Below are 26,232 nucleotides of genomic sequence, written 5' to 3'. Positions count from 1 at the left end.
GCTACTCCTTCACAGAGTCCATTTTACATGTTCTATGGTAACAAAGCCATATAGTGTTTTGCAGTGGCGGCAACTGCAATCAGCCTTTTTTCTCTGCTAAGTACAATTTTCAAATATGTGTGTCTCATTTCTACTTTATGAAAAAGAAGATATACACTGCCAAAAATGGATAAAATTCAAAGCTGTCCCAAGGATTTTTGATGGCAAAAGACCCCATGCAAAATTGCTAACATGGACAAGGCCCGGGCTTATGGTATTGTGACAGAAGATCCAATCCCAGTAAAATGAGTGGGCTTTTATGTTCAGTTCTCAATGAAATGGAATGATGTGGACTGTGTTTTTTACCCTTTATTTCTTCCTTTGCTAATGTAAACTGCATAACCTTTGGAACTGAGGTGTAGGTAAGAACTGAAGAGGGTTTGGAAAGAGTTGGGATAGCATCTAAGGGTCTATCATAATATGAAGCAGGGGTGTTGAACCTCAGACTCATGAGTCACATTGAGTCAAATTGGGGTCCTAACCCTCCAGGGTTCCTCAGACAGCCATGGTTCCTTCCCCACATCATCAGGTGCTTTCCACTTTTCCTCCTGAATATTAATCATCTGGTAGTTCTCTGACTTTTGCACATCCTCCACTCTAATTCTAATAGATTGAAATGCCTCACCTAGGTTTTTGTTCCTACCAGTAAGAGCTAAAATATGCTTGCATTTTTGGCCTTGCCCTCCCTGCTTTTGGTACTATGCCTTTGCGTCAAATCCCACCCCCTTCTGGAATACGGCCCCTGGAAATTTCTCTGAAATTGAATTCAGCTTTCAGATAAAAGTAGGGTTGTTACCACTGATATACCTAATAACTTCACCTTTTTGGGTGTAGTTCAGCTTCCTATTTTGTGGAGAAAAATAACTGTTGTGGTAAAGTGAAGTGTATAATAATGTGTATATTATTACCTAACTCCATAAAATATTGATTCTTTCCATTTCTGTAATGCTACCATGAGGCTATGATGTGGTAAGTTTCAATGTAAATTGTTTGTGTAATTCACACAGCGATTTACACTTGGTTGATGGAAAGTGATGGTGCATTCAGCAGGGAATCAGAGTGGGGACCTTCTTGAATATTCCACCTTAGTCCCGGTTGAAGGATCTTGCTCACTAGCCTCTGTGTTAGGCTGTCCAGGAACAATTACATTTACAGTAATGACTGCACACACCACTAATAATCAACCTGATATTTTGGGATACAGTTGATACACACATTTTTCCTCTAAGTTGCCCCTCTGTTGCTGTTTCTTCAACTTGAGAACATGGTAGATTTGTGTGCAAGTTGGATTGGTGTTTGAAAGTCCCCCATGCTGGGTAGATAGTTCTTATGACACCATTGCTTGCACAGTTCAGCATATCAGGCATGTTGTTTGATTCATTGCTAAAGGAAGTTCCAGATGACAGCTTCCCATGCTTCAGGTTGGAGAAGTAGACCCCACATCAGGCAACCTTGTGAGACTGGAAGCGCTGAGAAAGCTCTTCCCTTAAATGAGGGGCACTCTGTTACTAATCACAGCTGATCATTGTGTGATTAACAACACATTATACATATACACTAAAGAGATACAAATCTGTTCTTCCTAATAACTTACGTAGCAAACTGTTCCTAATCAAAAAATAATGTATATTATCACTAAGTATGAGGAAACTGGCTGACAAAGCATCTGGGTACCAGTGACAAAGTATTAAGGTAAAAAGAAGTTAAGCACTCATTTGGGCTAAGTACCTGTGCAAGTTTAGCAACTGGGTAAGGAGGTAAGATAGATAGGCTGGACATGCACATGGTAGGCATGTCATGAGCGGAGCCGGCTGGTGTCGGAGGTCAGACTAGATGGCCTGGGAGGTCCCTTCTGACTCGCTCTGTTTCTATGTAAGGACAGTCAATCTTGTCCTGCCTTCTGCTCATAAGTAATGTGATTTTTCAGGTAAATAAACCAGGTAAATATTTTCAGGAGAATAAGCCAAGAAAATAGCAATAAAAACAGCTGTTAAGATAAAAAGCGTGCAAAAGTATGTGTGTGTATCCAATGTGTTGCAGTGAGTGTCGCATATATGACTGTCTGCAGGCTGGACAGAAGTCATGGATGTGTGCTTGGATTGCTGAATCTCAAAAGCTAGACTGGAGAAATTGAGAAAGGCAGAAAGCTATACAGATGACACCTTCAGGGTGTCATTCCATAGTTGCATTCCAAGCCTACAGTAACAGCTCCTCCTCAGGCATGGATAACAAAAGCCTTGAGAAGGAAATCATCACACTGAAGAAGGAAATTATGCCTTAGAGGAGGCCCATTCTTTGGAGGATGAAAATATATCCTCTCATACTGAGAATATGCCTCAGGGTGGGTGGCTTGTGGTACTGGGAGATTTGATTATTAGAAACACAGACAACTGAATTTGTGATGAGTATGCAGACTGTATTAAATTGCCTGCCTGGTGCAAAGGTTGTGGGTATCATGAGTCATTTAGATACTTTGGTTGTAGGCATGATGCGCATCAGCACTAGTGACCGGAAGAAATGTAGTGCTGTGAAGTCCAGGAAGCCAAATGTAGGTTGCTAGGTAGGAGCATGAAGGGCAGGACTTCTGAAATGCTATCTGCCTCATCTGCAAGCAGGGAAAGATGAGAAGTCTCAAAGCATGGATGAAAAGATGGTGTGGAGGAGAGTGGTTTAGATTTTTTAGGCACTGGGGAACATTTTGGGGAAAGCAGAGCCTGTACCAAAAAAAAAAAAAAAAAATCCACTTAAGCCAGAATGGAACCAGACTGCTTGTACTTAATATCAAAGGTGGAAGAGCAGCTTTAAAATGATCCCAGGAGAAAGCTGATAGAAGCTGGGGAGCTTCTGGTTTAAGTTTAAATCATCTGTAGAGGATGGTGATGAAAATGTTTCTGATGGCCCCAGTGGGGTGGGGATAAAATAGGCCATAACTATACAGTAAAACATAATAGTCCAACAATCACATATGTCTCTGGTGTGTGCATTTTCCCCTTTTGCCTTTTTGACAGGTTATTATGTGTCAACATATACAAACACTCTATTTCTACTCCATTTGCAAGGGATCCAGGAAATTACATACCAGATAGCTTAATGTCTGTTCAGGGTAAATTGGTGGAAAGTTATTATTTAATTTAATCTAATTTAAATAGATTAGAAATCTAAATGTATTAAAGTTAGAGATATCAAGAATGTAGAAGGAAAAGCCTTGCTGAAAAGGAATGAACATGGCTTTTGTAAGGTAAGTCCTGCCTCACTAGTTCTTTGAGAGAGTCAATAAATAGATGATTGAGTAAACATTGTTTACCTGAACTTCCAAATGCTTTTAACAATATCCCTCACCAAAAATTCCTCAGCAAACTGAGGAGTAATGCAATAAATAGGAGAGATCATTTTCTGAATCAATAACTAATTAAAGAACAGAAAGCAGAAATCAGCTTATGGATGTCACAGTACATTAAAAGTTTGGGAATATTTATTTTCCCCTTTTCCAGGGGTATTTTAAAGTTTTCAGTGATATTTGAAGATATATGTTTTCCCATATAAAGCTGTTCCACAGTCCCGACATTCTTTTAATCTATATCTGTTAACCTTAAAGATGATATTTATTAAAACAAATTTTAGAAGTATTTTCAGTTTTGATAGTCTCCCCATCAAGGAAAGATGTATATTATCCCAGTAATTAAGGTCAACCAATTAATTAACACATGTTAATTGTTAAATTCTGTTTCTCATGTTATAGCTTCTCCTTACCAAAGTTCCAGATACTTAATTCTGGAAGATTTCCATCTACCTAGTCTGGTCTCACTTGCTTATCTTTAGTTTAACTTCTAATATAAAGTCCCAAAAATTTTGCAAAGTTTAATTTGTAGCCTGACAGAACAATAAAATTCAAATGTATTATAAATTGTATAGCTTTTCCTGGGTCAAGAAAAGCCAGTATCATACTGCTTGTACACATTACATATGTGTACTCTTTAGGCCATTGCCAGCCATTTGGTACAGATTCGAAGGCTGTGGAGTGAAAACAAGGGAGAGACATTTAAATGCAACAGTGACATCATAGCTCTGGACCATCCTTTTAATCCTCTCCCCTTCTATCACTCAGACTTCTCTCTGAAATTCAATGATTGACCTGGTTTTCATGACAGCCCAGCCACAGGGGCTGTCAAATCACCCACTTTTGAACAATGGCCATAGGTGCCTGCTTGCTATGGCTCGTTGTGTTATCCTGAACCTGGGTAGCATGGCTTGTTAGCGCAGGAAACGATGCTCCAGGACTGTGGTAGGGTTACTGGAGTACTGTTCCTCCTGCATTTTATTTATTTTATATTGCAATTTATATCCTGCCTTTTTCCAACAAAGGGCTCAAGGCAGCTTACATCATTCTCCTCCATTTTATCCGCACAACAACAACCCTGTGAGGTAGGTTGGGCTGAGAGTCTGTGACTGGCCCAAAGTCACCCAGTTGGCTCCATGGCTGAGCGGGGACTAGAACCCAGATCCTCTGAGTCCCAGTCCCACACTCTTAAGCACTACACCACACTGGCTCTCACTGCATCAGTATGACAATAGGCCATGCTGCTCAGGTTCCATTTAAATTTAAATAAGTGGATATGACTTCTTTAGATTATGTGAAGCGTGTCAAGTGATCAGGTTCACACAATCACCACATCCAACTGTTTCTTATTTAAGCTAAAGTAGGTTGCAGTGCATGCCAGGGTCCATTTTGAATATCTCACTCCTAGTAAGGAATTGCCACCATTTGTTGTGACATCTGAACTCAGGCTGCAGGGATTATTTCAGAGTTAAACTATCCTCAAATATCACAATCTTTTACAAGATCATTTGGGGGTTGGTTAACTCTTAAACAACTTCTGCTGCTTAGGTCTGGATTATTCAGCAAATCATGGCACCCCCTTGCCAGAGACTGAATAATCAAAATGATCATGTTAGGACATAAACCAGCTATGGTGGGATGTGGTATTCATGTGAACTGGCCCGATGTCAAGTCCAAGAGCAGTGGCAAGATTTCAAGCTCTGGATTCTTCCTACTCTGGGATGTAGTTGTGAAATGGTGGGTTCTCCTTCACTTCGGGGTTTATTAGAAGAGGGTGCATGGCTATCTTCCCGGGTTGGTGTAGTTGTATCCTGCATTTCAAGACTTGCATTAAAGAAGAGGGTAGACTAGAATAAGGACTGGGAACTTTGGATCCAGGATCACACTCCAATCTCCAAGTCTCCTCAGCACTTACTCTCTGCTCATGTTCTTGTTAAGTGTTCATTTGGTCATTTCCCAGCTTTGACACAGATTTTTCTTCATTCTAAAAGGTTAAAATGTCTCTCCTAAGGCTTAGTTACTGATAGTAAGAGCTTTAAGCAACAATGTTCAGGTATTATTTATATTTTTTAAATGGCCCCATTCCATTTGTCTTTGACCCCAATCATCACAGAAATGTGACTCGCAAGACCTTTCCAAACCTGCCTGCTTCCATGGGCTGGAGGAGGAACCCCAGCTTTGGACCCCAGTAGTTCCCAACCTTTTTTCACTTGCATACCCCTTGGCAGCCTATTTCCAAAAATTGTATTCTTCATTGTAGCAAAATGTTTGTAAATAATATAGTTGCTGTTATTTCCACTTTTTTTTTTTCTTGCATACCCCAAATGACCTGGTTTGTTCCCCTGGGAATCACTGGAGTAGATGATCTCCAAGATCCTTTCTAGCTATGCTTTTGTGGTTTAATGGTATCTAGTGGGTTCTTTTTTTCCTTCCTCCCTGAGTGTGAAAGAGGAAAAACAGAAACTGCATGTTGTCTTCAAGGTCTTTTTCTATTACAGGACAAAGTCGATAAGTTGAAAGCCAAAGAAGCCAAACTAGAGACAGAGAAGAGGAAACTAAAGGAAGTACTGGAGGCTGCAGAAAATAGGGCCACCAAGTTGGAGCTGAGTCGCAGGTCTGTAGAAGGAGAGCTGCAGCGGGCCCAACTCAACTTGACAGAGAGAGAGACAGAGATCCAGTCACTGCAGGAGCAGGCCCAGGTTCTTCGCTGCCAGCTGGGAGATAAGGAGAGCAAAACTGCACAACTGCAGCAGGAACTTGACCGCCTGACCCACTCACTGGCCAGGACAGAAGGCACTGAAAACCATCTGAAAGACAGGGTGCAGATCCTGTCTCAAGCGCTATCCGATGCTACTGCTGGCTCCTCCTCCTTGCACGAAAACATCTCACAACTACAGAAGGCCTTGACTGCTGCAGAGCAAGATCGTCGACTGCTCCAGGTAGTAAGGCTTGGCTACTGCTAATGTGTAGCCACTGCCTGTCCATATGAGTCAAGACAGTGGCTTCATCATGGCTGTAGGGACTGGGCCTACTTGTCCTAAAATACGGCCTTCCAAGGTTGCTACTTCAATCTGAATCTAGTTCAGAATTCTTAGTTGAATTACCAAGGCCAGTAGACCAAGAGATAAGCCAAGAAACCAATGAGAACCAGATGCATCCCACGTTAATATTATTACTCTGATTATACCGCATCAGATCAAACAAGCAGACCAATTAACTAGTGTCAGATGTCCCTGCAGATTGACCCAACAAGCAGCATTGAACCATCCTAAAGATGGAGAAAATGCCTTTTGGTTGGGAAAGGAGAAGTAGTGAGCTTGGAATCAACTTCTTTAAGCTGCATTTCCCAATGTCCAATATTCTAACTTCTAACATTGCTTCTTTTGTCTTTTCTTAATGACTACTGCCATACTCTTCTTTTGTATCACAAAACCAAACTAGCTGGACAGTTTTAACTTAATAAGGACTTTAGAAGCCTATCATCCTAATCTGCTTGGAAGCAGACGGGGAAAGACTGGCTGGGCAAGGGCAACATTTCAAGAACTGTCATAATGAGAGGGACATGTGTGCTACAGAGGAGCTTCTTTCTGATTTCAGTACATGCAGAAACTCTGGGTTGTTTATGAATTAAACAGCCCAGAGTTAGCCCAACATGCTCAGTTCTTGGCCTTACTCTGTGTTCATTAACCATGTGCTAAAGAGGCATGGTACATTCCTGGTTTGTTAACTGAAATCTGAAATGGCTCATGTGCCTCATGCACAGTCTACTTGTCGTCACAATTCCTGAATTAAGCAACCTAGGCATTGCCACAGTGTCATATGTGAACTGAGTCAGCTTCATTGTATCCTGAGCCAAGCTTTAGGCACCCTGCTTTAAACAGTGTGTGCAAACAAGCACTACCTCCGTGTTGGTTCCCTGCTTCTTCCATCAGCTAGCGGCTTCATGAGTTGAATCTGCCCCCTCTCCTTATGACACAAAGCAAAGCACAGCCCAGGATGCCAGTCTCACAACAACACTGAAATACTGCATGTTAACGAAAATGAAGGTCCACATGCATCAGCCATCAGTTTATACTGTATATGCATGCAGTTTCTTAGGATAACATAGAAATGTGCATTGGGTGTCTCTCCAGGAGACTTTATGCCAATATTTTCTTTGGCTTGGATCTACAGAGTTTTCTACAGGCCATATTATTTTTTCCTTTTCCTAGCACCCCCACCCCGTGAAATGTTAGAAATTGAAAACTAATTGAAAGAGCTGTGTTTTCACTGGTTTGAAAGCCCTATTGAAGTTGAGAATAGCTGTGGACAAAGGCAGAGGTTAAAAACATTAGAATTACTTTATTTACTACGTTTCTATACCACACAATGCCCAAAGCTCTCTGAATACTTCACAAAAGAATAAAGACTTATAATATAACTGTAATATGAAAATATTTAAAATGCTCAGTAATAAATTTCTAGGACCATAGGAAGTGAAATAGTGCTGTTAGTTCCCATATTTACTTAAGTAAAGCCCTAGAACATTGCTTAAATGTAAGGCAAATGTTCAACATTCTGGTCAGCTAGCATGAGTCGATAATCTGTTTTGGATGAACTGTTTTCACTGAGTACTATTGTGACCTTGTCTTACTATTAACCCAAAGAAAATTCCAATCTCAGATCCTTTTTCCAGGCTGGCTTTGCCATCTCCATGATTAAACCAGATAGCTGCCAGGTCTGTAAATCATCTAGGCAGGATTTAACTCAGTGGTACAGTACATGTTTTGCTGCAGAAGGTCACAGCTTCTGTCCCTATCATTACCAGGTAGGACAGCAAGAAACCGGTCCAAAATCCTATAGAGCTGCTGTCAGGCAGTGTAGGCAGTCTGGTGCTTGATGCACCAATGGCTTGACTCAGCCTTAGGCAGCTTTTATATTCCTCCTCCTTTTCTGAAAGGTGTCAGTACAAGGGAAGGATTTTATTTATTTATATGCCACTATAATAGCTCACATCTGGGCTCCCTGCACAAAAAAGCCACACAGCATTCTAAAATCAATAACACTATGTCAACATATTCAAAATGTATTAACAGTATAATCCAAAAATAAAGATAAAATATCAAATTAAAATATAATTTAAAACATTAAATAAAACAACTTCAACAAAAATCGACTAGTACTGTTGCAGACCAAATCTTTTCTTTCCATTAGCTTAAGCGGACAACAAAGTACAGAAGGAGCAGGTTGATTTGCTGTGTATGCCATGGAAATGGTATTTGGTTAATATGGACTGAGTCCATATTTATTCAACCAAGTGGCTTTGCAACATTCTGTTTCTTTGGATTTCTCTCCATTCCCAGGATCACTTGGACTCCATGCGGCAAGCATTATCTGATAGCAAGAGGCAGAACCATAGCTTGACCGATACAGTACATTTGCTGCAAGATCAACTGGGTGAGATGGAATCGCGGTGCAGAAACCTGGAGGAGCAGATGGGCCAAGAAGTGAGTAATGATGGGAAAGGAAGATGAAGCAAGTGTTTTGTAGTTTTAGGTATCTTGCATCAACCTTTAGCCTGGGCGGGACTCTACCTTCTTCTTCTGTGGATTGTGGTAGGCCAGTTGTTAGAGATGCCTGTAGAAGAATTACACGTGCTTTCATGTTTATGACAAAATCTCTCCCCCATTCATATGCAATTCTGTACATTTTTCAAATTTTATTTTGTGTTTCTTAGAGGCTTAAAGAGCCTCCTTGCTATAACATGCAGCTGCAGGAGTACTCAGACATACCTGAGTAAGAAACAGTACCTCACTATGTCGTGACTTCCCTTAGTCTCATCACTTCCCTTTCGCTCCTTCCCAGGAGAACTCTCCCAGCCCAGTCTGACAGCACTTCCTTGCCATGCGTGTCCTCAGGTACTGGGCTACAGTTTCTAGACTGAAGAGAAGGGTTCTTTTATTACTATTCCTCAAGAGTTGTGCAACTTCTCATCTGCCAGACGCAAGGCATGATTATTCTTAGTGGAAAAGAATTAGCAGAAGACTTCCGCTCCCATCATTGTGTATTGCTCCTTTCTCTGAACTAAGGGGTTGTTTCTCCTGAGCATCTTAAGTAACAGTTGCCTTAGTTTCTCCTTCTGATTTACATGAGAGTTTTGTTTCCTCTGCTAGATGTGCCCAGTATTTTACAAAGTTAGTAATTATTACTCATACAGGGTTACCCTGATGGTCTATGGATACTATTTGAAATGAATGGCTATAAACAAGATTGATATTTGCTCTTATCCTGCACTTGTACTCAGAGACTCTCACGTCCAAATGATTTTGCACTTCTCCCCATTTCTCCTTGTTTCACTTTTGCTTTGCACTTCAGCATAGGATTAAGAGCAAAACATAGTAAAGATGCTGCCGCTTATTCCCTGCACAGAAATGCATGATTATAATTGAGAAAACTTTGCATCTTCATGCATCCTGCATGCTCTAGTGCACACAATACATCTATATGATGGGATATACTTTTAGACTACAGACATTTCACATTGCTGATATGAGTAACTTGATGAAAACTGCCAAAATGTAAAGAGAATCCTACTTTAGTACCTTTTGTCTTTTCAAGCACAGAACTTTAGTGTAGGAGTGTGCATGTTAACATAACTTTTGTTTCATGGCCCCTATCCAATGACTTCCCAATGCACACAGGATTACTACTCTCAGATTCTTTGAATGCCATCCAAATAATGCATTTCTTGGGATTCATCCTTAAAGGCAAATCTCAGATTTCACAAATAAATACACACATACACACACGCTGATGCATGTACATTCCTGGGCTACCTGCTCTCCTCTTCCGATCAGAAAAGCTCTAAGGCACTGGTTCAAGTTCACAAAATTAATTTGTCACACATGTGTTTGGTATCAGCAGGGGCACTCTTGGATGAGCCTAATTAGCGTTTGTGATGGGAAAGCAAAATCCAAACCATGTGGCAGATGCTTCCTCTAAAGTGAATGCAAGCCTCTTCAAGCTGACCTTTGCAGACACCGTTCCAAAAAGTGATATGTAGAAGTTTCCATATCTTTAGTTAGTGCTTGTCCCTTTCTCCTTCTCTAGTGCCAACAAATTTCCACACTCTGTAGCATTTTATACATTTTATTGCCTCCATTTCCAACCAGTTCAATGCAGACAGCTGCCTCCAAAAGTTGATTCCAAGGGAAATTGAAAGAGCAAGAAATTTGGGGACCTGATTGTTTAGATCTTGGACTTCTACTGCTTCCTCAGCAAGTAAAACTTTGGAGGTCCATTTGTCTGAATCAAAGCAGTATGGATACAGTCCAGTATGCACTTATTTGAGTACGTCCTATTGAATTAAATTGGAATCACTGCTGAGTAGCTATCCATAAAGTTGCATGGTTTGCCATTAAAGCTGGCTAGGGTACCAGTGGGAAACATGTGGGCCTCCAGATATTTGCAGATTTCATCTCTAATCATTCTAGTCAACAAAGTCCATAGTGAGGGATGATGGAAGTTGCAGTCCAACATTTGGAAGATCACAGGCTTCCCATTCTAGCCTTAAATCATTCTAGAGTTTGCTCTGTTAGGAGCAGGTTTTGGACACCAGATAAAAGATTGGGAATCTGACATCCCTCTGTATTCAGAAGTTCTCTGTATGGATATACACAATATTGATTATATATAGTTCTGAAGAATACAGGAATAGCATTTGTTTACACCCAATTTTCTTGGGAACTATTTTGAGTTTTTGCCAAACTTCTCTATTTAAATTTTGTTCTATTGTACTCTAAGTTCACTTTTTTCATTACATGCCAGTAAGACCCAACATAGTGAATGATATGCCTTTCTTTGTTAAAGTAAGCACATGATATTATACCAGCCAACACAAAATATTTTGCTGATAATAAAAAGAGAGCTTTTAACTCCTGCCTCTGATTAGCCTGTATGTGCAGTAGATAATTTACCCCTGAAATTGGGCTCAATTAAGACTGTGACTGGTAATGCTATCCCATGGGTTTTTTGCCGATGATTAACCCATCATGTGTTACTCTTCCCAGGGTTTATCTGGAAGAATTGAACACATCATAGTTTTTTCCTCAATACCTGGGTTGTTTCCCTTCTCCTTTCACATTGTCTTCCTATTTCCCAATGACTGCAGTATTGGAACGCAAAGTGGCTAGGGTTGGTTGGTTGGTTTGTTTGTTTTTATCACACTTGCTTGCCACCTCTGCACCCTGGCAGAACAACCCATGGTTCTGGGTTCACACTTAACAACCAAGGTATAAAATTTCAGAATTCATAACCTAGAAATAAACCTTGGATTCTCTTTCAGGGTTATTTGTGGTTAACAAACCATGGTTAGGGCACAGATGGGGGCAGGGCTTATCAAAAATGACCTTCCCTGAAGCTAGTATTTACCTCTTGGGACAAATAATAGTTTGGAGGTCTTTTTCATCAGAATCTAAATCACAAAAGGAAAGATTTATCAACGCCCCCCCCTGCCCCAAAACATCCCTCAGCTGAAGTTTAAATAACAAAACACACACATATAAAGTGCATTCACTCATTTATATTGTCCCACAGTGGCAAAAACAGCCCTGCCATGATATAGGGGGAGCAGCCAGGTAGTCTTAATTTAGGACACCATTAAAGGGTAGCAAGTTATTTCTTACTTGTTAGTGTAGTACCACTGTACATTGAAGGAGAATAGAGATGTGGCTTCTCTGCTGAAACACCAAAATATATAACATGCATTTTGCTTCCCAAAGTTGCTTCCCAAAATTTCAAATACAAGTTTCTGCTCATGGATTTTAATCCATTCAGAGTGCATCTATCAAATATTCATTCAGTTTACTTCAGTAAAAGTTGGCATACTCAAGCACAGTCATGCAAGTGTGGCAAGAAAGGGGGGTTGATAATTTTCTGAAACACTTGAGAAAATTAGTATGAGTGTAAATTAAAAAAATAAATGTTCACCAGCCATGGATAGCTCCTCCAAGATACTCGGGCATTTTCAGGCTGCCATAACTGGGATTAGAGATTGCATGAGGAATCTCTTTTGAGGGTGGGAATCCATCAGATTCCCTGGGTTCAGCTCTGCAGAGTCCAAGCCACTTTATTACAGCCATGAGTCCAAGTTCCTGGCAAGTGTGCCCAGAATTCACATGCTGTTCACCAAGAATCAAGCCCCACACATCACGCAGGCAGCAGCCCTCTTCCGTGCCACATGCCACAGCCTTTGTGCTGCTGCATCTGACACAGAAGAAGGTTGTTTGCACTGGGGACACCAGGAAAGGGATCGTGCCTATCACAATCTCCAGGGAAAAACCAGGCTTAAAATGCACAAAAGCTGTGGTGAGCCAAAAGTGGCTCTCGGTCATGTTGGGGAGAGCAGCAAGCCAGTTCCAGCAACTCTCAAGTGTTGCTTAAGCACTTGGGGGCAGCTGTCCCTCGTGATGGCCAGGGTGAGCTCAGGAAGAACATCCAGAAGTTTTTTGCTTTTCTTACCAAGTGCCTCACTGGCCACTGGACATTATCCACGATGGGATCAGTCTTCTACATTTAGATGGCATTATAACATACCATGGGTAAAACAACCCTTTAAAAAGTCCATGGGTTCTCATAGTGGCTTGTTCATTTGCAAGCCATAAGCCATACCTTGTTCTTGGTCTGGAGAGAGACAAGCTCAAGTTCCCAATTTATATGTCCTGATAAACAAACCCTGGACAGAAGGTCTGGGATTTATTTAGCCACTCCTGTTTGCATTAAATGTAATTGGGCAGCATACACTAACATGCTGGCTCATTCCCAAGAAGCCAGAATTCTTGCAAACTCAGGCTTACTGTGATGTACGAACACAGCCTGTTGCTATCCTTTCTTGCTATACTTCACAGTGGGATGAAAAGAAAAGATGGACTTCCCTCCTGGCAAACATTGCATACCCAAAGTATTCCTTTTTATTTAAAAGATTTTGATCTAGCAAGTATGAGAGAGTGTAGCACTTTGCTGATTGTTGCAAATATACTTCTTCCTATCTCTCTAGCCCCTGGAAATAATCTATATTATTTATGATCCATGTTAAAACTGTACAATAATGCCTCAACTGATGGGGATGTGTCATCTCGAGCAGATGTGAGCTTCACAAGGAAAGGCTAAGGAAGCCTCTTGCCTAGTCCCTCCAGAAGTGGTAGTTTGGGTCCAGTTTGACATTTGCTAGAAATTATTTATTTTTCATCTTAATGGATTGTTCTTGCTGCAGAAACGAAGAGGGTGAAGAATGAGATACTTTTCTGTTATGGCAAAAGAACATTAGAAATATTTATCTCTGCAAACATAAAACAGCCTTGTGTATAGTGCCCCTGAATTCCCCCAATACACAACCCCTTTCCCTGAGCTGGAGGAAGGGGAGAAGCTAGTTAATGAGTTCCAGAAGATCAGCTGTAAATGGCCAGGGAGGGTAATTCATATCAAGCTCATAAAACCCTTTATTGATGTCTCAAGAGGGGAAATCCGGATGTGGCCGTTTATTTATTCTGGATTTTGCCTCTCTCCTTCTCTCTTCCCTTTAATATTTTCTTCTAATAAGTGTGCACGGTGTTTTAAAGGGACAGCATATCTCCTCACCCCAAACATTATTTGGAAATATTCTTTCTTCAGACAGAACAGTCAATTACTTCCAAATCACAAGAAGTAGTAGTTCCTTTATACTCCTCACTAGTCAAACCTCATATGGAATACTATGTCCAGTTCTGGGCACCAAGATTTAAGAAAGACACAGAAAAATTAGAAAGGGTACAGAGGAGAGCAACAAAAATGATCCAGGATTTGGAAACAGTGCCCTATGAGGAGAGACTGAGAGAACTGGGCATGTTCGGTCTTGAGAAGAGAAGACTGAGAGGGGACATGTTATCACTCTATAAGTCCCTCAGAGACTGTCACAAGGAGGAAGGTCAAGATCTCTTCTTGCTGATGCCAGAATGTAGGACATGGAATAATCAATTCAAGTTGCGATCACCCAGATTCAGGCTGGACATCAGGAAAAGCTTCCTCACCGTCAGAGCAATACGACAGTGGAACCAGCTGCCTAGAGAGGTGGTGGTCTCTCCCACACTAGGGACATTCAAAAAGAGGCTGGATGGCCAGCTGGGTGGGATGGTGTGACTTGGTGTCCTGCGACAGCAGGGGGTGGAACATGATGGCATTCATGGCCTTTTTCAGCTCTACGAGTCTATGATTCTATGAATGCCATCATCCAACTCAGTTCTACCCCTCTATTCCCCCTTGCAGCTGGGGATCCTTGTCCCTTGCAGCGACATGGTTTCTTCCTCGTCAATCTGGATCTCAGTTGTGTTCCAGGTAGCTGGAGAACTGATGAAGAAGGGTGGCATGGGCAGGATTTCCTTTGACTCAAAAGAATTCAGAGAAGGGGATCTATTGGGGGATAACCTTACAGACAATCTAAACATTATCAAGAAACAAATACAATGTGTGAATGACATATGGTATCCCCCCTCCCATTTCTGTTGTAAGGTAGAAAATGAACTTCTGGATAATGCCCAAAGTAAGAGCATGTTCCTCCAATGTGATGCTATAATTTAAATTCAAAAGAACGGTGAACTCCTGCATTTATGGGCAACCCAGAGTGAGCACATTTAGAATTTTCCTGTCAGAGCTCATTTCCAGAAATGGTAAAAAAATGCCTATTCAGAATTCAGAGCACAAGATTGGCAAGATTGTGAAATCTGATTTTCAAGCAAGTCAAGCCGCACTGTAGCAATTAAATCAAGTATAAGGGCATTGTCTTGTCCAGCATTCTTGTCCAGAGGCATTATTGTCTGTGGTACTGGAGGTACTATCTAGCCATCAGGATGAATAGCCTTTGATAGTCCTATTCCCCATGGATGTGTCTAATCTGCTTTTAAAGCAGTCCAAATTAATGGCCCACAAAACATCTTGTGGCAACGACTACCTTAGTTTAATTATGCACTGTGTGAAGAGATACTTCCTTTTATTTGTCCTCTATCATCTGCCATTTATTGATCAATTGGATGACTGAGGATTTAGTATTATAAGAGAAAAAAGCTCCTTCTACCTTTTCTCAACACCACACACAATTGTATCATGCCCCCCTGGCCCTTACTCATGTTCTTCTCTGGGCTTTTTCCTAAACTAAAACCAAACTCAAGCCCCCAGTGCTGAAACCTTCCCTGATCATTTTGGTTGTCTTTTTCTGCACATTCTCCAGCTGTTCAATATCTTTTTTAAGGGTGTGGTGCCTTACCCAAAGCTGTACACAGTGTTCCAGCTATGGTCACACCATAGATTTGTATTACAGTTTTACTTTTTATTCCTTTTCCTTTTCTAATGATCTCCAGTGTTGAATTTGCCATGTTTCACAGCAGCCACACACTGGGTTTGCATTCTTATTCAGCTATCTCTAACAACCCCCAAATCTTGTTCTCAGCCTGTCACCACCAGCTCAGTCCCCACCTACAAATACACGAAATGAGAATTTTCAGCCCTTATGTTCATGACTTCCCACTTGCTTTCATCAAGGCTTATTTTGTATTTTAATGCACATTCTTCCAGTTCACAGAGATCCTTTAGGGTAGCCTAGCATGGAACAACAGTCTGTTTTTGTGAGAGTAATAAGGCATTGTCAGCAAATGTGGCTGATGTCCTGATAATTTATGAACAAATTAAAAAGCACTGGCCCCCCTGCAGATCCTTGGGCCGCATCTCTCCATTGTCAGAACTGAACATGTTTTCCTCTTGTCTCCTGTCTGTTCATGAACCCATTACTGATTCATAAGAGTACTTATCCCCATATTTGATCTTCATTTAATTCCCCCTCATCCTCATTCTTTCTCATTTTTGGCTGCTTCTTTGGCATTTTCCTGGGAAGACAATTCTTCCCTGAATAATTAGCTTTATCTGGATATGTTTGCTCAGCATCCTCTAGTCTCCACTTTAACCCCCATATTTTCAGTGTCAGAGGGATTAGAAGGCAGAGCAAATGGTGATCTTTAAGCACATGAGGTTAAATCATATGTTGTATATTGCAGACTATTTCTTTTTCTTTTGTCTTTTCTTTTAAGGGATAGTGATTGTGCATCTGCCCTTGAGCTCTGCTTGCTGGTTCCAAACCAGAACTTCTGCCTATGATGAATACTGAGAAAGTTTAGTGGTACCTTGTGGGAGAACATCTTTTTGGATCCCTTCCAAGAACATAACATGTTTGGCCTTCTCCCAGAGGCCTTGCAAAATCCCAGCACCACCAAAATCTCACCAACCATTGCATCTTAAAACTGGAAGAGCTGGCAGGATTTTGCTAAATGTGGTGAGGATACCATGTGAGAGCAGCATCTGGGTTCTGTCAGGTATTGAATCAGGGATTCTGGTGTCTTCTTTTCAGGCAGAGCAGGAGAAATTCAGGAAGGAAGATGACACCTTTAGACTTAGTCAGATGAGGGGGCAACTGGATCAGTCCCTGAGCAGCCTGCAGCAGGAAATGGAGGAAACGCTGAGGCAAAATGAACGCCTGCAGGTCAGTTGGACTCAACAAACTTGAATGGGAGGCCTACAAGGAATTACTTCTCTAATTAACTTTGTTCAAGGTGGTGCTTCATATATCTCCAGGGATAGTGCACCTCCTGCATTATTATCCAAACACTTGTGCTTTACAATGTTAGTTCTAACCTTGCAAAAAGAAAACCCACCTCCTTTTTCAATCTAACAGTTAAACTACTTCCTCCCACTTGCCATCTCTATCTTGTATAATGATTGGTCAGAATTTACCTTTCATAGCTTAGCTTAGTTGACTCAAGCACAACAGCTAGAGAAGAAAGCAGTAAAAACTCATCTTTGGCATCACCAGTGTTTCTGAAGCCAGCCGTGCATCCTGTTCAGTCCCATTGCATAAGGGGAAAAAGTCATTACTCAGTTTGAGTATAAAACTGCTTACAAGACAAACTGAGATGAAAAACATAAGAAACAGGGAGATTGTGGCTTGAGTGCTTCGGGAGCTCGATAACATGCTTCAGGAGCCTTTGGGCTATTGCGTAGGATAAAAATGTATTTAATAACTAAAATAATAATAAATATTTAAGAGAGGTGTACACACATTATGGGAATAAGTGGATTGAGAGGGATGGCTACCTAAACAAGTTCTGATTATGTCTTCTTCCATGCAGTGGTCTCTATCTGAGCTCCAAATGCACCAGATTTACAGGCTGGCAGTGCACAAGTTTCAGCTACTGATAGTCATCACCCCCTCTGTGAGCTCAAAGGGTACAAAAGTGAAAAACAAACTACCAGTGTCCCCCTGTGTATGGGACTGAGTTAAGAGAAGACCTAATGTGCTGGTCTTCGTGGGCAGCAACTTTCTACCCAGTAGTGTAATAAGATAAAACTGAACTTAGTGCTGCAGAAGGTTTTCCAAAAGCCAACAAAGTTGCAGAGCTAGGCAGCATTCTGTACTTTCATTCTAGGCCCAGATTGTAGAGCTGGAACACACACATGCCCAGCGACTGATGGAGCTCACATCCCAGCATCAGTTAGACTTGGAGCTGGAAGCAGAGAGGCTGCACAGTGCTCAGCTCCAGGCTGAACGAAGGCTGGACTCCCGGGAGAGAATGCATCGGCAGAGGATGAAAGGCTTGGAGGAGCAGGTGAGACCAGGGCATATTTATTTTCATCCAAGTCCACCATGGCTTTCCCCTGCTAAGGGCTCACAACCCACAAGCTTTTTGGACAAGAGCATCCTGGAACTGCCCCTTCGCTTCACCACTGCAGCCTACTTGTTCCACTTTGATTAAGACAATAGCAACACATTGGGGGAGAAGGAGGAATAAGTGCCACCCTTTGTTCACTCTTTAGGAACAGAATAATTTTGTGTACATTGAGAGGATTATGCACATTTGTCGTGAACTCTGGAGTATTAGGGCAAAAAGTGGGTTAAAGATGGAAAGAATGGGGAAATTATTGGGAGAACTGGCAGGTTCGAAGGCAAAATTGTGACGGTATCAAGGAAGAAGAATATGCTGCTGCTTCCAGATTCCTTCTCTTTCTGAATGCTCTCCAACTCTCCAGATGGTTTAATGTAGACGCCGGCCAAGAGCTATGCTGCCTATCTGATTCTCTAGATGAATGGTAGCCTGGTTCCAAGGGTTTCAATTTAGGAAGCCACTAGCTTTGTATGAAGGAAAAAAAGCAAAATATATCTTCTTGCAGAATGCACTGAAGTCCTCCAAGTGAAGCAATGTCTACTGTAGGGAGCAAAAAGTCACAGTGCATAAGCTAACCTATGAAGGCCTAACAACTCACAACAAATGTATGTGAACCTTTGCTTTTATCGTATAGGTACAAGTGGTAGGGAGCTGGGGTTGATCAAGTGTTACAAACAGCGCATAACTGCCACCAGAGCTTCGCACATGGGCTGGCTATTTGCAAAACAACCTATGGTGCACCCAGCCAATTATCAGCCTCATCATGGAGTGTTCACCCAAGTCCTTCCCCCTCAGTCCTCCAGTGGGTATCCCAGGAGAGCTTGTTTCAGCTTCTTCCTGTGATCACAACTCATGTTTTACTCACCTTTTGACCCAGCTTTTCACCCATTTACACACATACTTGTTGAGATGACATTTTGCGATTTCTGATAGCTAGTGAGAACCCATCCAATGTGCCATTGGCAAGGATTTCAGTGGTTTGCCATTTAAAAAGATAGTCAACATTTGCAAAAGTGTGGAGGTACAGTCTTGTGGTGGGAAGACTTGTCTAGGCAATGCCCTGGAAGCTTTCCATTGTCAAAGTGCAGCAGGCATCAGCCATGGATATTGGTCCAGAGACACAGCAAATGAGCCCATGTTTTTAGTTCACACTCTTTCAACAGTTGTCAAAGGTGAGTTGTCAGTGGAAAACCACGCCACACATGATCTTTCCTCACAAAAGCAGGTAGCTAGTAGATTACCCACTTCACAGTGAGATCCTACAGTTTCGTTGGTTACATCTGACTCTTCTCAGTGCCTCCACCCTTTTCCATACTTTACAAGGACTTTAGGTGCTCAGAAAGATGGAAAAGTATGAATACAGGCGATGCTTCTTTTAAATGTGTCTTGGTTATGTCCGGTAGTTGCTCCTCTGGGGAAGAAGTTATTAGAGATTAGGGAGCACTTCATTAGTAGATAGTACTGAAGGTAATGGTACTTCATGGACTATCCTAAAAACTTTGATTTTTGAAGTTAATGCAACAGAAATTTGTTACCTATTTCCCTTTCGGCTACTTTCCAGCCATGAAATCTGTATATATTTTCCTATTTAAAAAATACACATTTTTTTCAGACACTTAAAAAAAACCTTCTGCAGGGTTGAGGCAGAATGAATGGGATCCTCCGTTATTGCAATTATTGCATCTTATCCAGCTGTCTTGTTAGTTGCTATTGGCACTTGTGAGGAACTGGGGATATTAAATGAAGTATCATCTGTTCTCATCTTGTTGCTTCCTCTAAGCTGGCCCAGGCCCCTTACCTTGGAAGAAAATAGAAATGGGTCTGCTTGTGAAAACTGTTTGAATGTGTAGCAATAATTTAATTTGGGGCAAGATAATCTGTGAGTGTATGTCTTGCTCTGGCTTGCTGACTTGTTTGATTGTTTGGGATTCATTGGCTCTGTAATCATGTTTCTGCTTTGGATCTGCTTTTTGCACATGCACCATGGAAAGATGGTTGCAGAGATTCCAGTGGGTATGTGGTCATACTTGGCATTGGGGTTTTGTGCTAGGCCACAGAAAGTTGAATCGATTAGGGAGCAGGATAAGGGCTTCTAGTTCTTTGCATTCAGAAGTCACTGTGACCTGTGGCCCCTAAGAGCCTCACAAATTTACTGCAGTATGAGCTTTTATAGATAGAAGTCCATTGTGCAGAAAGTCATTTTGAAAGATGCTGCTCTTCATGTAATTAGAGAAAAATGCCCCTCACTGACATAAAGGTCCAGGGTCCTGATGAACTTTGTTGCAACTGATCTGTGGAATAGCTGGCTTTTGTCCACATATATTCCCTCTTCTGTTTTTCTAGAACCTCTTGTGAGGGTTTGTGGGGGAGGATTCCCCTGAAATTGAATGTGCTCCTCACCTATGTCCATAAATCCCTAGTTACAAATAGGAGTGTCCTCAGAAGCCGGGGTCCTTTAAAGGCACACACATACGCACTTCAGAACCTGAGGCCGCTGCCTCACGTAGCTGAAAATGCGACAGGCTGTTCATTATTTAATTGAAGGGGAGAAGTTACTTGTAAGATTTCCTGCCTTGGGACAACTTGACTATTACTTTGAGTACTTCAGTGCACCTTGATTGGGGATATGGGGGAGGGCATTACTAGTTTTGTTAGTTTGGTTGGTTAATTTTGTTTTTTTGTTTTTTTTTCTCCTATGGGCCTGAGCTCTGGATCTTTTAGGTACCAGTCAGGCACCACCCATTAGCCAATGTGTATGCACTGGTTGTGTGCTGGCCCGGTTTACATAACTACCCTCATCAGGCTTGTGTTTCCTAAGCCTGGCAAGGTGATTTGTTGACGTGATTAACAAACTTCTGAAAACCCATGGTCTGTGGTAAGGTTGTGGTGTGGCCATAAACCTCTCCAACTAGCCATCCCTGCCAGGTTTGGATGATAGGAGTGCTTCCTCTGAAGGATGTGAAGACACTGTTAGAGACAAAATGTTGGGCTACATAATCTAACCTTGTTTATGCATGTCTGTGTTACGTTTCTGCAGGTGAATGCCCTGAAAGAGAAACTGGATCAAGAAGTGAGACGAAGACAAGCATATCTGAGCCAGATGCTTCATACAGTAAAATGATTTGCAAACAGTGTGCTCTGATCTAGGATGACCAAGTGCAAAACCAGCCTTCAGCAGAGTTCTTGAAGCTCAGGCATTGGGACACACCTTGACTGATTCATGGTCAGAGCAATCTGAGCACCAAGTAATATTCCCCTACCCCACCCAAGTAGCAAATACACTGAACACTTGGAACGCACAGTAAAGACTGCATCTGACTAGGCAGCGTGCTGCCAAGAGGAAACCCTGCTGTGGGGGCAGCTGTTTTCTCTAAGATGCTTGAAACCCAGGGCACTGATGCTTAGCTAATTAATTTAGGCCATTTGACAAGGAGGGGATTCTCTGTTGGTTCAGTCTCTGGGTTGCATATCCCTGCATGATCTCTGTAGGGCTTTCTATACCAGCCATAGAAATTGTAAAAATCCATGGGTCTGATGGGGACACCTTTTATTTAAGTCTTGCATTTCCATCATTTATCGGGTTATTTTATTCTCCCTCAGGGTTTGAAGAGCTGCTGATGTGTACTTTCTGGTGCATCATGTAATATTACAATACCCTTTCCCACTTACCTAGTGACACCCATGGTAGCTGTCTGGCTCTGACCACACAATCAGCATCATCACAGATTGATGCATCCTGTGTCCCTCTAGAAACAGAGGAGGCAGATATTTCTGTTGGCATCAAAATTGCACCATGGCGTAAACAAAAGTTAGAAAGCTGACTGTGACTGCACCCAGAGATTGATCAAATCCTTTGCTGTGTCTATGAACATCAAGCCATTTTCATGGTGGCAGGTGGCTGAGATTAACTCAAAGCCAACCCATCTCATGACTTGCTGGCCCCAAGATATGTCAGAGCGTTAACATTCAGCATTCCACCCACTCTGCCGGCTGACAGGCTCCAAGGAAATCCCTTTAGAAATCAAACTCTGGTTTCCTTGGTGATGACAGGGAACCATCTTGGAGTTACTGTGAACATCACCTGTTAGCATTGTTCCACATTTTTTCCTTGTGAATGTTTGTTTTTCTGAACACGTACTGCAAATTGTTACAATAAAGAACCATTTCCTAAAGAAATTGAGGGGACCAATTTCCACAGCGCTGCAGATTTCCCCATTTGGTTGTTTAGGGTTATATATTTATATTTATTTAATATTTGATACATGGCCCTGAAACTTCTAACAGCTTTTAACAACAAAAATGGGTTTGGGGCACTTCAGAGAATATCAGATTTATTATTCTGTTCATCTGATGAACGGGGCTATACGCCATGAAAGATAATGTGGGTAGTTGTGGGAGGTATAGGAGTATACCTAAACATGCATAGGAATATATCTACTTCTGTTATGACTTTAAGGTGCTATAGGAGCATTTCTTGTTTGTCCTGTAATAGCTAACATAGGTATCCTTCTGGGAGTTGTACATTTCTGTATTACAAAATCCTTCTTCATTAAGTGCAGCATAAAGACCCACCATCAGCTATGGTCATGCTCTGTATTAGGCATGTAAATAGGTCTCAAACCTGCTTAACCATCAGGGTTCCCAACCAATGACCCCCAGGTACTATAATTCTGTAGAGGACCTAAGGGTTGCTAAGAACTCTCAGCACTCACAAATCTGTCTTTCTCTTTTGAGAAGCCTTTTATCAAAAAAGTAGCTTTAGATTGGGTTACGTTTATTTGAACCAATGAACCCTTAATTGGGTCAATTTCCATGCACATAGAATGAGAGATGTTTGGTGTCCTGACATGTTGGAAGCCATTTCTATCCCTAGTGATTGCTTGTGTATTAGTTATAATTTATTTTGGCTCAGTCCCTGGGTTATCTTACAACCACTACTTGGGAAGCAAGGAGGTTCAGACACAATGTTAAGCCATCCCCTGGTGGCTTAGCATGTCCTGCCAACCAAGTCAGTGAGGCCATTGTCACCAAAGCGTATTGCTCCTTGCACACTTTCTCAGCATTGCTGCTGCTTGTCGGACAGGCAGAAAGCTGCTGAGCAACCAGGCAGTGGCATCTGCTGGTCTTCCATCTCCCCACCACTGACGTCTGTGCCAGAATAAGTTACAGCTGAGCAGGCAGGCTGCAATTGTGAAGAGGAAGAACAACTCCAAGGGGGCTTCTGGTGGAGCATGAGCCCTCAAGTAGGTTCCCCAACCTTGGTTATCCTTGATTCCATCCCTGATCAAACCATACTTCACTGTGTGGTCTGGAAATACAACACACGTACACACAAACACAGTGGCTGGTTTAGTTCTTTACCTTCTTATAAATTATGATTTAATTTTCCTGAGCCCCTCAAAATAGTCTGTACCCTAGTTCATGAAGGCCAGATACCTGCTCAGAAGGGACATCAGTAGCAGATACTTTAGCCTTTTGATGCCTAGAGCATTAGGTACTAGACAGCAAGAGCTATGACATGCCAGTCTCAGTTGTAATATGTATTAGGAGAAGCTAAACACTGCCCAGTTTCCACCATCAGGTTTTGAGCTATGCATAGGGAAAGAGCTGGAAATCCCAGCAAATGTATATTCATTGTTGGCACGATCAAGTTTCAATGAAGGAAACTTTCCATGGGGGAATTTAGCTAATCTGCTGCTGTTCCTTTGGAGCCCTGCTGTTCTTTTCTGCTCAGTTTCAGTTCTTACATAGGAATCTGTTCCTTGGCTTCCATTCAGCATTGAAACGGACGTTGCAATAATTACTACGACAAATATTTCTATCGCTATTTTTTATTGAATGCAAGTACATTTTCCAAGCATGTTCCCAGTGGGAAAGAGTTTTATCTTCAGAACACTGGAAGCTAAACAACTCTGTTGCAGCTACCAACAAACCACTCGGACTTCTCTTTTTTCATTACAAATACTGAATGTATCATAGCACTTGCCACTGTGTGGTCTTTTAAAAGAATGCAAAAGGATTAAACAACATGTCAGCTTTGTTAGGCCACTACTTAGCTCTGGATCACGAGCTTTGTACAAGAATTTATAGGTCAGCCTTAGTAGAACTAAAGCTGTAGTGGCCTTGAACAGGGATCCTACATGCATTATATCAAAGAAATGTTTCCACATAATGGGCAAGAATCCTACAAAGGTTAGTTGAAACTAAGAATGCTATCCTGTGCGTGGTTACTTTAATAAGTCCCCGTGAACACATAAGACTTACTTTTGAGCATATAGCATAGGAAAAGACAAAGTATTACACTGAAAGTAAGTGTAATATTGGGCAAGTAGGCCAATCCTGTCTATTTTTATTAACAAGACTAGTCTTGCCAAATTCAGTTAAGCTTATTTCTGCATAAGCGGGCTAAGATAGTGTAGTATCCTATTTATTGCCCTCATATGCTCACAGGAGTGTCTACTTGTGCAACAGAGATTTTACTTTTCTAAAAATAAACCACAACAAGTAGAAACTTTGAATGAGGCAGATCAATGCTTGAAGGCTTGTTCCAATCCAGGAATAAAAAATTTACTTGTCATTTTTAAAAGTACAAAAGCCCCACTGTTCAAGCAGACATTGCTGCAAGTGCAGTGAAACTACTGGTGGTGAAGCAGCTTAACCATATTAACTTTTCTTGGGCTGTACCAAATACATTTAAAAAGTGAATTCATGGGTCCATATTGATATCTTATAAATGAGAGTCAGGACTAGCATGGTGCATGCCCAGTTCTGCACAACACGGCTTGAATGCCAGCATGTGCTTAGTGTTCCACCACATAAAATTTCCTGCATTCTGTAAACTAAACTAAATGCCACACACATATTTTTCAGAAATGGAAATTGGTACAGCATAGTAAGTACCAACATGGTACATGATACAACAAGCATACCATTCTTTCCCACTGCCTAAGTTCTTTAGAAATCTACAGAGCTCGCTCACACCATCAGCTAGCCCAATCCAGAGATACCATGGCATCAGTAAAGGTATTCTGATTATCTCCACTGACTTCTTTTCCCACTTCCTAAATAGGGTAATGACCTTAGCAGGAATTATGGATCAGCTAAACTGGTTTGCAGTATTGAGGAAAGAGGAAAAGAAAGAAGTTAAAGTAGGAAAGGGGGAAAATGCAAGATCAAGCTAGCTAAGGAGGTTAGGATTAGAGATTAGTTCACTTTGTGAAACAAAGCATCTACTTAGAGACTGGCTGTTCCTTCAGCTAATGTTCATGTAACTTTTCAAATTAGTTTCTTGATTTTTTTTCCAAGCAGTATGAGTAGATATTAATGGGTCCTTTTTGTCTCTATTCCCAAATATTTTCCCAGGTAAAACTGGAATTGAATAGGTAGGAGACTCCCTTCCTATGAATATTCAGATATCTGAATGAGACCCACAGGCTCCACTGTGATTCAGAGAAAGACAGGAAAATGTATTTTGAGATCCAGTTGAAACTTTTCCAGGCCTGTATGAATGACATAACAACCGTATGATGCCAGAGCAGAATAATAGAATCCATATTAATGAGAACTGTGTTGACCCCATATTTGACTTATGCTACTTCTTTTCCATGGGAATGATGCCACAGAAAGGAGTATCAGGATTGGTCTTTCAATGTTGCCTTTAAGAGCACCACATGCTAGTACTGGGTGCATGGTTTCAGTTAACCAGTTTCCAAATTACTAATGAAAATAATCATTTCTATATGTAAGGTTTGTCTGCAGCCAAAACTTTTCTTTCTTCCATGAGAAGGAACTGCCTCCCATCATAGAAGTTGCCAAATATGGACCTGGGTTTGCTTCCATCTCTGATATTAAGAAGGAAAATGAAGAGTGCCTCCAGCTGGCTTCCTCTGAAAACAGGCAACCCAACTAGCCCACTAGTATTTGAGATGCCTCATTTATCACCCTGCACCCATCCATCCATCCATGAAGGCCATAATGCTTTGCTTCTATAAGATAACAAATTGCTGATTTGTGCTGGTCATGGCTCAACCAGGAATTGGTAGCTTCTGAGTCTGCTTTACCTTGAGTCTAATTCATGGGCTTTAGATAACTCTCACTGTACTGGCCTAGAACCTTCTACTAAGGGGATACAAATGGGTA

The 26,232-nt window shown here is 41.5% G+C and overlaps 1 protein-coding gene across 1 annotated transcript in view; it reads left to right on the top strand.

Annotated features, from left to right (window-relative positions):
* The window catches only part of LOC123024687 (rootletin-like), a 117,522-nt gene extending 96,095 nt beyond the window's left edge, over positions 1-21,427 (top strand). Inside the window, exons 31-35 of the mRNA XM_044432732.1 lie at positions 5,875-6,315; positions 8,719-8,862; positions 16,782-16,913; positions 17,857-18,036; positions 21,131-21,427. Of these exons, the coding sequence (XP_044288667.1) occupies positions 5,875-6,315; positions 8,719-8,862; positions 16,782-16,913; positions 17,857-18,036; positions 21,131-21,214 (981 nt within the window). The 3' untranslated portion in view covers positions 21,215-21,427. The remainder of the gene's footprint in view (positions 1-5,874; positions 6,316-8,718; positions 8,863-16,781; positions 16,914-17,856; positions 18,037-21,130) is intronic.
* The last annotated feature ends 4,805 nt before the right edge of the window (positions 21,428-26,232 follow it).

The sequence above is a fragment of the Varanus komodoensis genome, unplaced genomic scaffold, assembly GCF_004798865.1.
Source record: "Varanus komodoensis strain SLA01 unplaced genomic scaffold, ASM479886v1 scaffold25, whole genome shotgun sequence".
NCBI classification, from domain to species: Eukaryota; Metazoa; Chordata; class Lepidosauria; order Squamata; family Varanidae; genus Varanus; species Varanus komodoensis.
This window is presented reverse-complemented; position numbering and strand designations above follow the sequence as displayed.